The sequence below is a fragment of the Dasypus novemcinctus genome, chromosome 24 (genome assembly GCF_030445035.2).
Source record: "Dasypus novemcinctus isolate mDasNov1 chromosome 24, mDasNov1.1.hap2, whole genome shotgun sequence".
NCBI lineage: Eukaryota > Metazoa > Chordata > Mammalia > Cingulata > Dasypodidae > Dasypus > Dasypus novemcinctus.
The window spans coordinates 31,448,931-31,467,867 of record NC_080696.1 but is presented as its reverse complement, the minus strand read 5'-3'; the positions used below and the strand labels follow the sequence as shown (position 1 = coordinate 31,467,867).

Below are 18,937 nucleotides of genomic sequence, written 5' to 3'. Positions count from 1 at the left end.
GGTGGAACATTTGTTATAGATAAGATAATATCATCTGATTGTTACCGCGTCCACAGTGTACATTTGGCTCACATTTTTCCATATTGCCCCATTATCAGCACAGTACGTCTTTGGCATAGATGAAAGAATATTATTACTGCTAACCACAGTCCATAGGTCATTCCAGCTGTGTTTTTCCCATGCGTTCCCAACACCCTGCAGTAGTAATATACATTTGCTCTAGCCCACAAAGAGACACTCTCACATATTTACCACCAACCACAATTCTCATCCACCTCTTGGGTTTACTGTGTTATTCAGTTCCTAGATTATTCTCTAGCATTCTGTCAATTGGTATTTACATCACTAGACTAAAATTTTCAGCCACATCCCTATTTACAAAACTAGCTATTACTATTTTTACCATCCATTCTATACATTTCCACACTTTTACAGTAAAGCTAATGAAAACTTTGACATACAATAAGCATCATTAGTCCATTTCAGTCCAGTCCTTCTCTTATCTCCATTAAGTATCCACCACTTACCACCAGGTCTTCAAGATATTTTCCTACAATTTCTTCTAGAAGTTTTATGGTCCTTGTTTTCATTTTTAGGGTTTTGATCCATTTTGAGTTAATTTTTGGATAAGGTGTAAGAGAGGGGTCCTCTTTCCTTCTTTTGGCTATAGATAACCAGTTCTTTTAGCACCATTTTGCTGAATGGACTGTTCTGCCCAAGCTGTGTGGGTTTGACAGGCTAGTCAAAAATCACTTGACCATACATGTGAGGGTCTGTTTCTGAGCCATTAGTTTGGTTCCATTGGTCTATGTTATCTGTCTTTATGTCAGTACCATGCATTTTTACCACTATAGCTTGCTAGTATGATTTAAAGTCCAGAGATGAGGGTTCACTTTTCCTTTTGTGATGTTTCTGGCTATTCAGGATCCCTTACCCTTCCAAATAAATTTGATAATTGTGTTTTCCTTTTTTTTTTTTTTTTAATGCTGGTGGAATTTTTATCAGGGTTGCATTGAATCTGTATATCAGTTTGAGTAGAATTGACATCTTAATGGTATTTAGTCTTCCAATCCATGAGCGTGGAATGTTCTTCCAGTTATTTAGGACTTTTTTTATTTCTTTTAACATTGGGTTGCAGTTTCTTGAATACAACTGCTTTACATTATTGGTTAAATTTATTCCTGACTACTTGAGTTTTATCTGTCATATTTATTTTCACCACTCTTTTGACACTTTTACTTATTGATATAAGCTTCATTTCTAGACTCTCTTCCAGGCCTCTCTCTCCTGTCTTTTCTTTTCAGGCTCTAGCACACTCTTTAGTATTTCCTGAAAGTCTGGTCTTTTGCTTAGAAATTCTCTCAGTTTCTGTTTATCTGTGAGTATTCTAATCTTGCCCTCATTTTTGAAAGACAGTCTTGCTGGATATAAAATTCTTGGCTGGAAGTACTTCTCTCATAGATCTTAAATATATCATACCACTGTCTTCTTGCCTCCATGGTTTCTGGTGAGAAATCAGCCCTTAAACTTATTGGGTATTCCTTTTATGTTATGCATTGCTTTTCTCTTGCTATTCTCAGAATTCTCTCTTTGTCTTTGGCATTTGACATTCTGATTAGTATATGTCTCGGAGTTGGTCTATTCGGATTTTTTTGGATGGGAGTACGCTGTGCTTCCTGGACATGGATATCTTGTCCTTCAGTAGGTTTGGGAAATTTTCTAACATTATTTCTTTAAATATTCCTTCTGCCCCTTTTCCCTTCTCTTCTCTTTCTGGGACACCCATGACATGTATGTTTGCACATCTCTGGCTGTCATTTAGATCTCTGAGACCTTGTTCAATTTTTTCCATTCTTTTCTTCACCTGTTCTTTTGTATGTTCACTTTCAGAGGTCATTTTTTCAAGCTCACCAATCTTTCTTCTATTTCCTGAAATCTGCTATTATATGATTCCAATGTTTTTAAAATTTCATTTATTGCATCTTTCATTCCCATAAGATCTGCTGTTTTTCTATGCATGTTTTCAAACTCTTCTTTGAGCTCATCCAGTGTCTTCTTAATATCCTTAATCTCTTTAGCCATTTCATTGAATTTATTAAGGAGATTTGTTTGAACATCTATGATTAGTTGTCTCAATTCCTTTATGCAATCTGGAGGCTTATCTTGTTCCTTTAACTGGGCTATTATCTTCCTGTTTCTTGGTGTGGATTGTAATTTTTGGTTGGTGTGTTGGCATCTGGATTAAGAGTATTTATTCTGTGTGCAGTTTTTCTCTTTAGTTTAGGGCTTCCTGCCCTTTCTCCCTTGCTGGTTGGGCAGTAGGACCCAAGGATGTAATTGGTGCTCTAAGCTGTGGAGGCTTAAGCTGCCCTCATTGTCCCAGGGAAGGATGAAGCTTCTCCCTACTTTCTCCTTTCCCAGAGGTAGGGACAGAGTCACAGTTGTGTGGAATAATCCAAGTTGTGCAGGCCTAGATTGTAGTTGCCCAGAGAGACTGATGAAATTTCACGCCCTTTCTCCCCTGCGTGGGGTATAGATGGAGCTGCAGGTGTGGGCAGCAATCTATGTAGTGCAGGTCCAAGATGACCGCAGTTGCCCCAGTAGATATTTAATTATTCAGTTTGTGCCAGCCAAAGGTACCCTCAATTACCTGGATAGACTGGTGCTGAGCTAGCCAGCCTCCTCCCTGCCAGAGGTGGGACCGAAGCCTAGGCTAGGGCTGCAGGCTGATCTGGGAGAAAGACAGGGGTTCCCACCATCACTGTCATATTTGGTCAGGCCGGCTTCCCCTCAGGCTGGGGGTGGAGTGAAAATGGCGGCCACCAGCCTTTTTCCGACTTGGACAAATTCACTCTTTAGCTGTTTCTAGGGTTATTCCTTAGCCATCTGAGTCTACCAATCAGTAGCTGAAATCGATAGCCAACAGTCTCCTCCTCCCATGTTTTTGGAAATTGGAGCTTCCAATTCTGCTCACAGAATAGCTCCTGGGGTGGCTTGCACCACCAGAGTAGGACAATCACCAGCCTCCGCGGCTTGGCTGGCAATTTCCCAGAAAGGCTAGCGCAGGTCCCTGCAGCTTTCTCCCTGTCAGAGGTGGCATTGGGTCTTAGGCTAGACTTGCAATCTGACCTGGATGGAAAGAAGCCGGTCCCCACCAGCACTGGGATTTTCAGTCCGCCCCACTTCCCCTTATGCCAGGCGTGGAGTTAAGATGGCGGCTTCTGGCCTCTTTTGACTTGGACAGGCTCAAACTTTAGCTGTTACCAGGATTATACTTTAGCTGGCTGAATTTTACTCATCATTAGCTGAAGTTGGTGCCCAACTGTCTCTTCCTCCCCCGTTTTGGGGAAGTGGAGCTTTCAATTCCAGTCGCGGAACAGCTCCGGAGGCGGCTTGTGCCTCCAGTGGAGGATAGGCACCGGCCTTTGGGGCGTGGAGCACTCTATTTACGAGTCTTCTCTGCAGATGGGCAGCCTCCTTCTTCCATTTCTTCAAGGATGTTGCAGGATGCCCTTCTGGCCTCCTGAAGCCCCCAAACAGGTGCTTCAGCTAGCTCCAGAGAGTTCTGGGTGTTAACTAATTGTGCTGTTGCAGGAGTTGACTCTAGGAGCTCCTTACTCCGCTACCATCTTGCTCTTAACTACATTATTTTAATGGCTGTATAATATTCCTCATCAGAAAATGGGGGTAATTAAAAGCACTTTTCTCAGGTGAGTTATGGTCAGCACTGAGAGGTATATCATATAAAGGTGCCTCATGTAAAAAAAAAACCCTCAAAGTTACCTCTTACTGTATTCCACTGGATGGACTTGTATAACCAATCTTGTTTCACTGGGCAGTTGTTTCCATTCTTTTGCTATAGTGCATAACGCTGGGCTATAACAATCTTCTGTTACATCTTCGATCATTTACTTAGGGTAAGTTTCGGGACTCTGGACAAGGCCATTTAAGAACTAACCTACTCATCACTGTGCAGTTAGGGCAACATAGTGGGGAAGGGGCTTGCCCAAGGTCATATAGCAAGTCGTTTGCAAAGTCGGGACCAGAAACCAGCCGAAAGTCGGTAACTGGGGCCTCTTCCAGCCGAGAACTAGAAGTAAGTCCCCGGGTAGAGAGGCGGAGGGAAAACGAAAGGAAAGAAACTGGCTGCAAGACCAAAGCAGCCGACGGAAGAACGCGGGGCAGGCGGAGAGCAGAGGGTCAGGGTGGCGGAACTGCCGGGTCTCAACCCGGACGCCGAAGCTAAGCGGTCGCCTGGCAACCCCGGCCCCGCGGCGTTCGAACGGAAGCGTGGAACCAATCAGGATATCCGGGGCGAACCATTCTGGCGAGTGGGGGTGTGGGAGTGTAGCGGTGCGCTCACTTCCCCTTTCTCTTCCTTCGCGCCCCGGGGAACCTCCGCTCCGGTGGGGGCCTTCTCACCGCCAGGGGTCCTCGGTCATCTCGGGTGCAGAGAACAGCTCCGTAGGGCTCCCTGCGGGTTTCCACGCGGGGCTGAGGCCTCCCGGGCCGCGTTGGGAGCGGCCACTTCCAGCCCGGGTCCGAGCTGTCAGCCCTCCCAAGACCTGCGCTGGAGCTGGCGGGACTCGTGTTGCGCCGGCTCAGGTGAGCGCGGGTGGTCCGGGGCGCGAGCCCGGGCCTAGGGGCGTAGAGGTGGGGTGGGAGGGGGTGGCACCGTTCACCGAGCGCCGGCTGTATGCGTCCTCATTGTGTCGTACTTGCCGGAAGGCGGTGCTACCCATTTCACAGACGAGGACCCTGCGACTCAAAGGGGCAAGCGGCCCGGTCAGGAGATGTCTGGCAGAGAATCCAATTAGGGCTTTCCGCTCCACCTTTCAGCCTCTAACAAGAATAAGAAGACGTCTGACTTCCTTTCCCCAGAACAATGGCGGTTGGACTCAGGGTTCATTTGGGGCTCTTCCGCCTATGGGGTTTCAATTCCAGCGCTGCCCCTCTCAAAGGGTTGCTCTGGGGGAATCAGGTGGGACTGGCATTTCTGACTGTATGTGGGGAGGGCAGCAGATGATCTGGCTCCCGGAATCGCCGCTGGCCTCTTGGGAATCTGCCCCAGGTTCGGGGCAGGGGAAGGATTAGCCCTTAAGCCAAAGCCACTAGTCACCAGAGACTTTGGAGTTGGACACGTGGACAGGTGGACCTTTGGGTACCAAACTGGAAGGGGCACCAGTTAGTGACTGACTTTTTCCCCAGGTTGCCATTGTTGGGTCTCCTTTTGCAGGATGGGAGACCGAGGTTCTGAGAAGTTAAGCCCCTTGCCCTACCTAAGTCACACAGTCAGACTTGGCAGATGTGGAGTTGGCACCTAATGCATCTAGCTCCCATCTTTTAGAATCCTAGACATTCAGAATCATAGATGTGAGAGTTTAGATCTCTTCACAGGGAAGTTGCTTATCCTCTCTCGGGCCCTCTTCCTGGCTTTGGGGAGAGGAGCTCAGGGAAGTCAGGGGAAACAAGCCTTTCATTCACTCAACAAATGTTTATTGATTTCATCCTCCCTGCTCTTGCCCTACCTATTTTGTTTTCTTAGTAGCATTTGTCCCATCTGATGTCACACAAATTCCACTTATTAGAAAGTTTATTATCTTCCCTTGCTGGAATGTGATGCAGGGCAGGGGCTAGCAAGTGGGGCACTCACCTTAATGCAAAATTTTGGGATGCCAAAAATAAATATCTCACCAAAATGTTTTTGAAAATAAAAAGTAATGCAAAAAAAGTAATCCATGATGAACAAATCATCATTACAGGAACAGGAACCACAGTGCTGTGCCAAGCCACACTGAAGTCTGAGGCAAAAGGGGAAATCAGAAATGGTGACACTATCCTGTAATAATAATCACATGCCTGACGTATGTAATCACACGTGTCAATGTAAAATTTTAGTGGGACAAGTGCTGCAATAGTGAGGGCTCTGAGAGGGTTTAATGGGGCCTCTACGCCAGTCTGGGGGTGCTCAGGGAAGGGTCTGGGGAAGGGGTGTTTGGATTGAGATCTGAAGGATGGGGAAGCTCCAACAGGTGGGGGGAACACTCCTGGCAGAGGGAGAATCAAGGGTAAGAGTGCACTGGCAGAACAAGCTTGAGGTGGGATGGGGCCCTGGCTGGGGAGAAGCAGCATGCGGTCACCAGGGCAGGCCAGAGTCTGCCCCTGACATTTGGGCCATTTGAGGCCACGGGTTTAGAGGAAACACATGCACCAGGAGGCAGAGATCTGAACTCCGTCCTGCCTTTGTTGCTGGTTGGCTGTGTAACCTCAGGCAAGTCTGTGGCCCTCTGTGGCCTCAGTTTCCCATCTGTACAGTAGAGAGGGTATCAGCACCTGAGTCCTTCTGGGCTTTAGTGGTGGGCACTGAAAAAATGTTTCCAGGATGGAGATGATGGGCGAGAGAACTCCTGAGTCAGGCTGGGTGCCTCTGGGCTTGGTGCTTCGTGTTGAAAAAGGTGGGAGGTGGGACTGATGCGAGGGGGGTTGGGTGGGATTGATGCGAGGGCTGCTGGCATCTCTTTTGACGACACTGGCTAGCAGCTACCCTGTCTGTCCATGTTACCCTTGCTGGCCTAGGACGAGCCGCCCCCCATCTCATCCCCACCCCTCAGCATCGTTAGAGAGTGGAAGGGTCCACCAGCCTGGGGATGATTCCAGGACAGTGATAACATTCACAACAACTAAACCTAACCTTTAATGAAGATTGGCTGTATGTTATGCTGTTGGGAGGTCAACTTGCATAGCCTCCACTGAGTGTAGTCCCGCCCTCTCTGTCATGGTTTCAAGTGCATGCCCTTGCCTCCGCTGTCTCCCTTCCAGACAATTTTTCAAGGAAAAAAAAATACTATAGATGCAATGAGGCTGCAGCCTGGTTTGTAATAGGCAGAGACTGGACACTTACAACCTGCCCATCAGTAGGAGCTGATGGGAAATAATACTGTGCAGCTGTGAACAGGGACAAGGCTGCTCTTTCTGTGCCATGTGGCACCCAGAACAATACCTTTTATTGATGAAAAAGAGCAAGGGTGCAAACAGCACGTGCAACATAAAAAAAAAAAAGAGAGAGAGAGAATGATTATACAGCCATACTTGCCTGTCTGCCTAAAAATCTCCCTGGAAGGTCACAAGTATCTGGTCACAGTGGTGCCTATGGGGAGGGAGACTGGGGACAGGGGTAGGAGGGACTTTTGTTACTCCATTCCCATTTATAGCTTTTGAATTTTGAACCAAGTGAATGTATTACCCACCTGGTTGAAAATTATTATATGTTATTTTATATATATATATATATATATATATATATATATATATATATATATATATATATATATATATAAAAATTATGATGCTATAAATTTATGTAGTTAATTATGAGAACCGCTGCCCTACCCATGATCGGTCACTGATTTGCTGTGTGACTTTGGGCAAGTTTCTTCCCACTTCTGGGCTGAGGTACGGAGCCATGATGGAGAGCCCTAAGGCTCAGGCCAGTGCAGAAGGCTGTCCCTGTGTGCCAGGCCCTTCTCTAAGGCTTTACATGTGGTATCGTTCACTCAGTCCCCACTGCATGCCCCTTGTCCCCATTTTCAGAGAAGTAAACTGAGGCCTGGAGGATCCAGGTGGTGGAGGTGGGCAGCGGGGGAGCAGCCCTCCCACACCTGCTCACTTCTCCCTTCCTGCGGTTTGTGCTTGGGCCTCCCTGGGTAAGGCCGAGTCCCGGGCAGGCCGGGGCATGGGCGTCTGGAGAAACTCCAGAAATAGCAGGGGGCCGGCTCGGCCCTGGAGGCTGCCCAGCTGCATGTCCCTGACCTGGACAGCTGCGCTGAAATCGAGCTGGGGGTGCCCCACCGGCCGGGGCCCCCGCCCTGCTGCCTGGAGCCGCGGTGATCCCCCTCTGGGGCCTGTGGGGCCCTCCCTGACTCCCCTCAAGTCCAGGCTTCCACTGGGAGGAAAGAGAGGCAGGTGGAAGAGGGGAGCGCGCCGAATGCCATGGACGTTGTAAACATCAGAAAACACCCCTCCCACGCCCTCGACAAAAAACCTCACCAGTTCCTCTCAGGCACTCATGATGTGCTGCGTACTTTAAAGTATGAGCCCATTTAATGCCCTCAACTCTGATTTAAGGGAGTTACTGCTCTTGTCATTTCTATCTTACAGAGGGAAACTGAGCACAAGGGAACTTGGTAATTTGTATAAGGTCACCCAGAACTGGGGCTGGAATCCAGGCAGTCTGGCCCCGGACTCGGCCCTCTTAACTGTTATGCATGCTGCTTTCAGATTTCTAACTCTGACGAAGGCCTCTCCCAGAGCTGGGCGCTCTGGTTGGTTGACTAGTCATCACAGCTCACACTTTAATGGCATTTGTCACACATAGGCCTCACACCAGGAGGGCAGCACTGTTAGGAGTCCCGTTTTACAGTTGGGGAAAGTGAGGCGTGGTGAAGCTGGGGTTTGAGCCCAGGCAGCCTGGATGAGCCCAGGCTCTCATGCCCTACAGAGTTGGCCAGGGACCCAGCATGGGCAAAGAACTGGATGTGGCATATTTGGAGAAAAAACAGGCCTCAGCTGGAGGTGGCCAGAGCCCAGCTTGAAGGAGGGTGACTTGAGGCTGGAGGAGGAGTAGAATAGGGCAGGGAAAGAGGGGTGTCTTCAGGTGGGGTGTAGATCCTTGGCACTGAGGGGCCTTTGGGATGTACTGGGATCCAGCCACGTGACCAATGGTTATTCCTCTTGTGCTTGGTCCCCAGAGGAGGAGTACAGAAGGGTGTGGTGGAGCTCGAAGCCCTGTGGAGGAGACAGGAAGCACGGAGGCAAATAAGTGAATATCGGAAATGACATGATGAATGCGTGACAAGGAGCAAATGGGACTGAGAGAGAATTGGTGGGGGCCTGTCAGGGTGGTCTGGGAAGCCTCTCTGAGGAGGTGATATTCAAGGTGAGACCTAAAGGAGGCAGTTACCATGGCCATGCGCAGCGCTGATGCGCACAAGGAGTGCCGTGCCACGCAAGGGTGTCCCCCGCGTGAGGGAGCCCCACGTGCAAGGAGTGCGCCCGTGAGGAAAGCTGCCCAGCGTGAAAAGAAAGAGTGGCCTGCCCAGGAATGGCGCCGCCCACACTTCCTGTGCCGCTGACGACAACAGAAGCGGACAAAGAAACAAGACGCAGCAAATAGACACCAAGAACAGACAACCAGGGGAGGGGGGGAATTAAATAAATAAATAATCTTTAAAAAAAAAAAAAAGGAGGCAGTTACCAGCAGATGCAAAGGCCCTGAGGCATTGGTGTGTTCAGGAACGACGTGGAGGGCAGTGTGGCTAGAGCAGGAGAGGCTGGGGACGAGGTAGGCAGGGGCTGGATCCTGGGGGACCCTAGGGCTGAGTGGAGAGTTCAGATTTTAATCTGAGGCATTGGGGAGCTACGGGAGGGTTTAAACAGAGCGGTGATGAAATCTGATTTCTGTTGGAAAAAACATTGCCATTATCATCCCCATTTTACAACTGAAGAAACAGAGGCCCAGCGCCATAGCCAGGAAGTGGCTCCTGAGGTGGCTTCTCCCTCTGGGCCATCGTGGGAGGCTATATCATCCTCAGGAGCTGGACATACCTGGTGAGTGGCCAGAGCCAACACTGAAGACTGTCTCCTTCCCAGACCCAGGCCTGGATCAAACCCCAGTTCTGGTGTTTAACCAGCTGTTTGACCATAAGAGAGTGGCTCCACCTTTCTGGGTCTCAGTTTTCTCATCTGTAAAATGGGCATCATTGTAGTACCTACCTCACAGGATGGGTGTGAGCATTAAATAACATATACAAAGAGCTTAGAACAGTTCCCGGTAAAAGGAAAGTGCTCAGGAAAGATTTAGTTCTTACTTATTTTATTAGGAAAATCATTTGTTGCTTTTGTTACTATTAGTTCCTGACAGTGCCTGGCACCAAGCAATTCTAGTTATGATTATTCTTATATTATTAGTAATTTGTTACTCATTTTTCCAGCTGGCACAAAGTTTCTTACGGGCACCCTCAAGCCCTTAGAGCTCCCACTGACCTGGCCTGGAAGGCAGGACTCTCCTCACTTGACAGAATGGAGGACCAGAGAGGTCCAGCAACATTCCCAGGGACACACAGCTAGAAAGGGGTGGCATTGTGGCCTGGTCTGCAGGGAAGGTACCCGGGTTGTCCTCCCCTAGGTGACTTTGGGCAAATAACTCGGCCTGTAGCAGCCTCAGTTCTGTGTTCCTCGAATGGGGATAATAACAGAGCTCCCCTCATAGAGTTGGGAAAATTAAAATGGGCTAATTAATGCCGGCAAAAGCACTTACCCTTGCCCGGCACAGTGAGCGTTAACTGGTGGTGCTCGTGACTGTGCCTCCCAGCGGCTCAGGCTTTCCACCTCTAAGAAGGGCGCCACGGCAGGTGCCAGGTGCGTGCGGCCCGCACAGCTGCGGGGAGGGCGGCCCCGCCTCCGGGTAGATTCCCGGCACGGCCCCGGGCGGCCCGGGGCCGGGGGCGCCCCGCTGGGCTCGGGTTCCGCCCCCTGCCCGGCTCTCGGCCCCCTTTTCGGGTAACACCTGGGCTGGCGGGCTCGCCCTGCCCGCGGCCGCCGGAAGTTGCGCAAACGCGGGCTACCCTGAGCCTCAGGTGGGTCGGGGCGGAGAGCGCAGGGCAGCGGCGCGGGAGCAGCCAGGTACGTGCGGGCCGGGGCTTGGGGCGCCCTGCCCGGGGGTGGGGGGCAGCGCGAGCACCTGTCCCGCCTCGGGAAGGCGCGGGTGGGCCGGGCGGTCATGACAGGCTCCTGCCGTCCGCCGCCGCGTTTGGGAGCCAGGCCCCCTGGCGCTCAGAGAGGGGCGGCGAGCGGCCGGCGCCACACAGCGTCCCGCCCCGCTGCGCTCCCCTCCGCCGCCGGGAGTCCCCAAGATTGCTTCCCTGGAGAGGAACGGCAGACCCAGGCCCGGGGCGAACTCGGCCCCTCACGCCCGGTAACCGGCCCGGGCCCCGCGGCCTGCTGAGGCCGACGCGGGAAGAGCCGGTGGCTCGCGGATGCCAAGGAGATGGGCTCGGGACCGGCACACTGGGGAGCGCTGGTCGGCAGCGTCGGCAGCTCCTCGCCTGGGGCCGGCAGCCGGGTGTGGGGCGTGAGAGGAGGCCTCGGGGGACGTTCAAGCCCACCTGAGAAGTGGAGCTTGCTTAGGTTAGCGGACTGATGAGCCTCCCTCCTGAGCCTCCTGGGTCCGCGGCTCGGCCTGAGACCCTTTCCTAGGGTGCTTGGAGACTCCTGCCAGGGGGGGCGGCCTGCAGTTTGGTGTCAAAATAATAGTAAAATCAAGAAGCGAGGTTCATGGAGTGCGCCTTTTTGCTAGGTACAGAGGCAAGTCCTTGGCCTGCGTTCTCCAGTGACCCGGAGCCTTGGGAAGGTCTATTTTTATCCGCATTTCACAGATAAGGAAACCGTGTCTCAGGCGCAGCGCCTCGCGCCAGCTGCCTCGCGCCAGGTGCACCGCGGGCGAGCCCGAGCCTTCGAAGCTCGCTGGCTTCCTCGAGTTTGACCCGCAGAGAAGAGCCTGGGGACCGCAAATCAGGCCGAAGGGGGAACGGGGGAGCGCGGGACTCCTGCCCCGGCCCTGCCCGTCTGACCTCCTTCCTCCCTCTGCCTCCGCTGACGGTGCCTGGAAGGGAACAAGCCGACGGGTTGGACTGGTTTGGGAGGCAGCGGCCCTGGCTGGGGTGGGGCAGAGTCTGGCTGCCTGGATGGGGTTCAGCAAGGCCTCCATCGCCCCCCCCCTTTCTCTCCCAAGAGGTCTATTGGAGGTTGGGACTGGGGTCGGGAGTGGGGCCAAGCCCTTCTCCCTACCTCATCCCTGCTCCCTAACAGCCCCCAGGGTTGCTTCTGCTCCTCCCCTGCTGCAGAGGTCCCCCACTGGTGGTTCAGGGGCCAGTCAGGTATGGGGAGGGGCAGATATGCTTGTTTTGTTTGCCTGGCGCATGCAGTGCTTTGAATTACGACTCTAGTTTTCACAGTTCTGACTGCCTAGAGGATCCTACTTCTAACACCTTGGACTTGCAGAGGGTGGGATGTGCCCCTCTCCAGTTCATCCTAGGTTTGCCCCGTAACATCTCGGCCCCGTGGATATTTCGAGTCAACACGTATTTATTGAATACCTACTATGTGTTGGGCATTGTCTTGAAATGAGATTCAAGGAGCAAAGACAAAAACTCCTGCCCTCCTTGAGCTAACGTGGGGGTGGGGAAATGAAAAAGAGTAAAACAACAACCAGCATACTAGAGGAGTGAGTTATGTGGTCCTTGTGAAGGTGGTGAGTGATAAACAGCAAAGAAATAGTCACCAGGGTAAGGAAGACCAGGGAGAGACAGGTGCAGTGCTCAAATCGGGGTAGTCAGCATAGGTGTCATTTGAATTCATGCCTTGTTCATCTGCTTTGGGACCTGGGATAGTCAATCTCTGAGCCTCAGTCTCTCCATTTGTAATAGGGGGTGATAATGACCCACCTCACATGCTTGTTGGAGGATTACAAGGGAGAATGATCTCCAGCACATAGTAGGGATCTCTGCCCCACCCCCATCCTGGAATTCTGGATGTCCAGGTGGGACTGTCCATTTGCGCTGCTCTCTATAGTGGTGGGAACGCGCTCATCTGCGTTGCCTGTTCAGGGACCTCTGGCTACATGTAGCTATTGAACTCTTGTAAAATGTGGCTAGTGTGATTCAGGAACTAAATTTTAAAATTTTAGTTAATTAAAATGTATAGTTAAAGTGCATCGTGGCTAGTGGCTATTGAGTTGGACAGCACAGGTCTAGATGGCCTGAGCTCTGAGTCCTCTTAGGGATCACCTAGTCTAGGCTCCCCCCATGCATTTTACAAATTAGAAGGTTGGGGGCTTGGTCTTTGAGCTTGCTTTCTTCTGCCCCATCCCCAGGAGAGTTGGAGGCGGCTTTGTGGCCCTGACCATCCCTTGGAAGCAGGTACAGCAGTGGCATAATGCCTGGGACAAACTACACATACCTTGGGTGACCAAGTGGACACTTGCCTCTGAGTGCCCATCCCGTGGCTGCTGGTGGGTGGACGGGCTGCCGGATGCCTCTGCAGAGGGCTTTGTGATCTTGGGCATTTCCTGCTTCAGGGCTGGCTTTCCCAACCCACAGTATCTATAGATCACCATGGGGTTGGCATTTGACTGCCGAACCGGAAGCTGACGGGTGTCTGGATTCCACTGGGGCAGGGTGGGGATTTTCTGTGCTCCTCCCCGCACTAGCTCTGCTTCTGTGCCTGGGGCAAGGCAAGTATAGGCTGGTGGATGGCACAGGGAGGCTTCCTGCTTGGGTGGCTGAGGGGTGGAGATGGTACCAGGCTCTCTGTGGACAGTCCGGTGGGGTGTGGGGCCCTTTCTCTTGGTCACCCAACTCCAACACCCCTGTACCAGCACCTCCCTACATGGAGGCCAAGGACTGGCCCAGCTGACCTCCCTGGAGCAGTGGTGCCAACTTGCCTTGTTAGTTTAACCAAGCTGTGTGGCCCCCTCGGCTTCCCTTTCCTGGTCTGCAAAATGGGGCTGTTGAGAGGACCCGCTGAGGTTGAACCCCCAGTTCAGGGCCTGCGGCCTGCTCTGCTCCCATAAAGTGTGCCTTTCCCTGCCTTTTCTGCTTGGACACCTTTTTCTCCCTGCTGCAGCTGGGCCTGGTCCCTGGGGGAGGAGGTTGGGGGTGTGGGTGGGGCCACAAGCTATTCAGCAGTTGCTTCCGGCCAGCTATTGGCTCCCTGTGAAGAAGGGGCGTGGCCTTTGCCTTATAATAGGGAAGGAGCCCCCAGCCTCTCTCAGCTTGGCGGAGCCTTTGTCTGAGCCAGCTCATCCTCTCTTTCTTTCCCTGCAGTGTCGCCTGGGTCCAGCTGCCAACTTTCTTCCTGGATTTCCATCTTCTCATTTTCCCAGTCTCCTCAGACTGAAGCCCCTGGGTTATGCAACAGCTATGCCAGTAGACACGCTGACCCCTGGAGCCCCGGATGCCCCAGCCCTGCCCTTCCGCCTGCGGACCAAGGTCCCTGGCTACTTGCTGCGGCGGCCAGCAGACAGAGGAGCCCAGAAACCTAGTGCTGTGGAGCGCCTGGAAGCTGACAAGGCCAAGTATGTCAAGAGCTTGCATGTGGCCAACACCCGCCAGGAACCGGTACAGCCCCTGCTGTCCAAACAGCCACTCTTCAGCCCTGGGACTCGCCGCACAGTGCTCACACCCAGCCGGCGAGTCCTGCCCGGCCCTGGCCGCCGGCCCCAGCTGGACCTGGGCATCCTTAGCAGCCTTATCGACTTGTGTGATAGTCCAGTGTCCCCTGCCGAGGCCAGCCATACCCCTGGGTGGGTAGAGGGAACCTGCGCGGCCCCTCCAGCCACGCCCCCACGCCCACCACCCAGCACAGCCGCGGTCCGCCGAGTGGACGTTCGCCCCCAGCTTGCCTGCCTTGCCCGGCCCTGCCCGACACCGGCCATTGCCGCCGCCTCCAGCCCAGTCCGGCCTCCAGGTTTGCAACGCTCCAAGTCAGACCTGAGCGAGCGCTTCTCCCGGGCAGCGGCCGACCTCGAGCGCTTTTTTAATTTCTGCGGTCTGGACCCGGAGGAGGCCCGGGGGCTGGGCGTGACCCACCTGGCGCGGGCCAGCTCAGACATCGTGTCCCTGGCCGGGCCCAGTGCGGGGCCGGGCAGCTCTGAGGGGGACCGCTCCCGCCGTAGCTCTGTCGCTGCTGAGGAGCGGGCCCGGGAGCGAGTCCCCTATGGCGTGTCTGTGGTCGAGCGCAACGCACGTGTGATCAAATGGCTGTACGGATTGCGGCAGGCGCGGGAGACCCCGGCGGCCGAGGGCTAGGCCTCCGATGTACTTGGCATCCGCTGCAGGACAGAGGAGTGGTCACCTGACGTCTCTTGGATCCATTCCCTGGCTCTGGGCAGACCAGAGGCTGCTGCCTCTCGTGAACTGGGTATGGCCTAGAGGCTGGGCCAGCATCCATCTGGGGAGGACTGACCCTGGGAAGAGTTGCCTCTTACCGTGGGACTACCCACTACCTCTCCCATGGTTCCTCTCATGGGGCTGGATTTGGGGCTCTTAGCCCTCCCCACCGGGAGCGAGGGGCCGAGGGATCTCACTATGCCTGTCTGCCCACCTGCTCTTTCCTCTTTCCTTCCTTGGCCTCTGTCCTTTGCTGACTTCCTCTTCCTTACTCAGTGGGTTCTGTTTCCCTGGGGCAGAGGTCAGGAGAAGTGGCCTATGCCCTGCTCTCCGGGTTCCTGGCAGCCTGGCCTGGGTGGGTAGACTACAGGAAGACTGGCTCAGAGTCTGCACTGCTCTGACTTTCCGCCCCTTGGTGAATAAACACAAATGCTTGTTTCTCAAGGGCTAGGCCTTCAGAGCCTTCTGTGTTCACAAGGGGAGAGGGTGGGAAGAGCAGGCTTGGGGTCGGGTCTTTGAGATTCAATAATTTTAAACTGCAGAATCTGGTGGGGCGTGAGGTCAGTGCTGGCCTGGCGTGAGACTTGCTCACGGGAGTTCCATGTAACCCGCCCGGGAGGCTAGTGGGCTTGTCAACCTCTTTCATAAAAGAGAAGCTGAGCCTGGCCACAGTGTGAGTTGGTATAGAACAGGGACGAGGACAGGTCTCCTGCCTCTCATCCCAGAGCTCCTCTTGCACCAGGAAGGGGCCTGCTGGAGAGAGGCTGACGGGGTGCAAGGATCCTCCCTGATCATGCGTTCCTGCCGTCTGTCATGCCCTGCCTGGTTCTCAGGGGCAGGAAGCTCAGAGAGGGCAAATTCCAAACTTGAGGTCACCCAAGCCAGAGGGCAGGAATGGGAAGTGGGAGCTCCTGGAGGAAGAGTGACTCGGGGAAAAAGAGTGAAAGTGCAAAATGTGTGACCTTGCCGCCAGACCTGGGTGGCCCTGGACATGGCAGTTCCCCCCTCTGAGCTTCAGTGGAAAAGTTGGGTGGCACATCCTCTTTGGGTTGGGGACACACTGGGTCTCAGTCCTGGGGGAGGGGGAGGGAGGGGCAGACATTTGGGCATTGAGGGCTCGACTCTTCTGGGTCTCCCACCAGGTTACTCACCAGGAGACCCCATCCTGGGCCTGGCACACAAAGGGTGAACGCCTGGAGTGGCCTCTGGCCCCAGCTGCCACCCACCCAGGGGAGGTGGGGGGAGGGGCTGGGTGGTGCTTCCTCTCCCAGGGGCAGCCAAGCCTACTTCACTCAGAAACAGGAAGCTCTAATGGTGGCTCTGGTGACAGGTTTGATGTAGGTCTTATTTTAAGCATAAAGAGGAGATTTCCTCTGGGTTGTTGACAGATATCCAGCTCAGCCCAGCTGTCCGTCTGACAGTCCATTGTCAGTCCCTAGGAGCCTGGGCTGGATGTAGCCGTTTGGGGAAAGAAGGAAGAGTAGCCCCTCAATGGTACCAATGGGGATTCTGAGGCACAGGGAGGGCAACCGCCTGCCCCCAGTCAACCAGCAGGTGTGACAGAGCTGGAGCAGGTCCTCCTGGGTCCTCTTGCTAAAGGATGATGGGGTTTGCAGGGCTGTCTGGGCAAAGACCAGCCTCAGGCAGCCAGGCTGGAATTCTAGGCTAAGCATTACTCCTCCTGTGACCTGTCAGCCCCCAGCAACCCAAGGGGTGGGAGTGTGGGGCTGGCAGCATTTCATCTGTGAAGGAACAGGTTCAGGTGGCAGAACTGGGGGTAGGGTGGGGCTGGGAGACCCCTTGCTCCTAGAGGAGGCTTAAGTACTGGCCTGGGGCACTTCACACCATCTTCCCACTGAGCCCTCAGGGCTATTGTCTTAGAGCAGGAAGCTGGGTTCAGGGAAGGGTAGTGGCTTGTGGCTGTGGCCAGCCTGTACTGTAGCCTGGGGTCCCTCCCTGGCCTGCTGGACACCCCTGTCAGTGGCACTCTGGACCCCTGGTTCTCCCCACACATACTTCCTCTGTTCCCTGGGTGCCCAGTGGTGGGTGAGACGACGTGGTCCCTGCCCTAGACTTGGGGGAGAGGGTGGGGAATTAAGCAGCAACTGTCAGTCACAGAGTGCCCTAAGACCAGAGCCCATGCCAGGATCTGGGCCAGGCGGTGGCAGAGAAGAGCAGTCAGGGGAGGGAACAAGGAGGGATTCTTGGAAGTGGGAAGGCTCCAGGCTTCTGAGACCGACTTCCACGGGCTGCCTGGCTCCAGTGGGGGTGGCGCTCCCTCCACCACCAACAGGATTCTGAGGCCTATTAGCCGCCCAGACAGGGGTCTGTGGGAGGAGTGGCTGGGGGTTTCTGCTGTTCTGCTCCCCCCACCCCTTGCTTTTTCCCTACCTCCCCCCCTGACAGCCTGCTCGCCTCAGGGATCTGCAGAAACAGCCCTTCCATTGTTCCACCTCCCTTTGGAGCTGCAGCAGCCGGGAGGGCAGTCGTTGCTTCTCAGCGCCTTCCAGGGCCTGCAGCTGCTGCCCCGTCTCCTGGGGCTGCCCTGTCTCCAAAACAGGTCCCCAGGCCAGCCCAGGCCCAGCTGCCTCGCCCCTAATTAGGCAGAGACGAGACCTGCTCCCTGATCTAGTTGTCATCAGCATGTGGGCTTGCGAGATAGGATGCTGGCTGCTCACTTGTCTCTGAAGGTACAATAGGCCTATGCAAGGCGCCGCTCCCCCAGCATACTTGTCAGGTCTCAGTTTACCCTTTTGGCAGAGGAGGGGAGACAGCCCAGAAGACCTTGGTCCTGTTCTTGGTGAAACGGTTCTGGTTCTGCTACTGAGGCATTCAAGGGGGCATGAGAGAGGAGGCCCCCAAACGGCCTGACATCCTGGGAGTGCAGGAGGACTGGGGAGGGGCCAAGGAATTGGGCTAGAGGTCCCTGACTCTGGGATGTCAGGGTGAGGTAGGGACACAGGCCAGGGCCTGGTGACGGCTGCCCCCAGATAGACAGGAACTTGGGAGGACTTGGAGTTGTGTGGATGCACCCAGACCCCAGATAGCACACCCTTTTTAAAAAATAATTTTCTTTGTTCAGATGATTCATATTTTCCCCAATATTTTATTAGGAAATTTTCTAACATATAAGAAAGTTGAAAGGGTTGTCCACTGAACACTCACCTACCTGCCACCAAGATTCACAATTGTTAATGTTTTGCTATATTTTTTCTGTCATGAATTTACCCATCTATCTATCCCTGCCCATCCCTTAATACAACTTAGTTTTGCAAGCTTTTCAAAGTAAGTTGCAAACATCAATACACTTCCTCTTAAGCACTTCGGCATGCACATCATTAAATACAGTTCAATATTTGTTTAAGGTTGTTTGCTTGTTTGGGAGCAGGGCAGGGGGTGGGGGAATAAAATTTACATAAAGTGAAATACACAGATTTTAAAAGTACCATTGGACAAGTTTAGACAAATGCGAACAGTACTCCAAACCCAAATCAGTATACAGAACATCACCGTCAATCCAGAAAGCTCCCTCATGTCCCTTCCATGTCATTTCCTGCCCCTACTTCCTTGGATATATCTATAAAAATTAAATAATAATAATTAAAAAAAACAGCATCCTTTGATCTGCCTCTTCTCTCTCCCAGCCATGCTCCCCAAAGGCAACCACTTTCAACTTTTTAAACTATTTCTTATTTTAAAAACCATCTTCTCTTTCTAAATAACTTGCTTTTTCCTGCTATTTTCTTGATTGATTAATTTTAGGTAAAAATTGACCTACTGATTACGCAGCTGTGCCCGTGAGGTCCGGCCGCCTGGCTTTGATCCCCAGCCCTTCCCCGTGCTGGCTGTATGATCTCGGGCAAATGACTTAACCTCCTGGTCCTCAATTTCCTCATTTGTAAAATGGGGGTAGTAAGAATTTAAGATTTGGGTTGTTATGAGGATTCAACATGTAAAGTACTTAGAATAAGAACCATTACCCAGAAAGTGGT

General features: G+C 53.0%; 1 protein-coding gene and 1 long non-coding RNA gene across 5 annotated transcripts; one reads left to right on the top strand and one right to left on the bottom strand.

Annotated features, from left to right (window-relative positions):
- The first annotated feature begins 4,325 nt into the window (after window positions 1-4,325).
- On the top strand, window positions 4,326-15,389 carry FAM110A (family with sequence similarity 110 member A). Of its 4 annotated transcripts, XM_071211620.1 has the most exons (3): window positions 10,472-10,680; window positions 12,929-12,974; window positions 13,881-15,389. In XM_071211620.1, the coding sequence occupies exon 3, from the start codon at window positions 13,977-13,979 to the stop codon at window positions 14,862-14,864; it is 888 nt and encodes a 295-aa protein (XP_071067721.1). In that variant the 5' UTR covers window positions 10,472-10,680; window positions 12,929-12,974; window positions 13,881-13,976; the 3' UTR covers window positions 14,865-15,389. The 4 variants fall into 4 exon arrangements, 3 of the variants coding, with proteins under 3 accessions (XP_058142815.1, XP_058142816.1, XP_071067721.1); XR_009183182.2 differs by lacking the exons at window positions 10,472-10,680; window positions 12,929-12,974; window positions 13,881-15,389 and adding exons at window positions 4,326-4,605; window positions 8,748-9,555; XM_058286832.2 differs by lacking the exons at window positions 10,472-10,680; window positions 12,929-12,974 and adding an exon at window positions 4,326-4,605.
- Window positions 8,338-10,535, bottom strand: LOC139437493 (uncharacterized). Its single transcript, XR_011647306.1, has 4 exons — window positions 10,316-10,535; window positions 9,604-9,741; window positions 9,254-9,374; window positions 8,338-8,784 (listed from the first exon to the last, which is right to left on the bottom strand). It is a non-coding gene; the product is annotated as an uncharacterized lncRNA (long non-coding RNA).
- Window positions 15,390-18,937: the final 3,548 nt, after the last annotated feature.

Bases quoted from the DNA above. Each gene is read 5' to 3' on its own strand.
- FAM110A (XM_058286832.2), top strand. From the start codon at position 13,977: ATGCCAGTAGACACGCTGACCCCTGGAGCCCCGGATGCCCCAGCCCTG.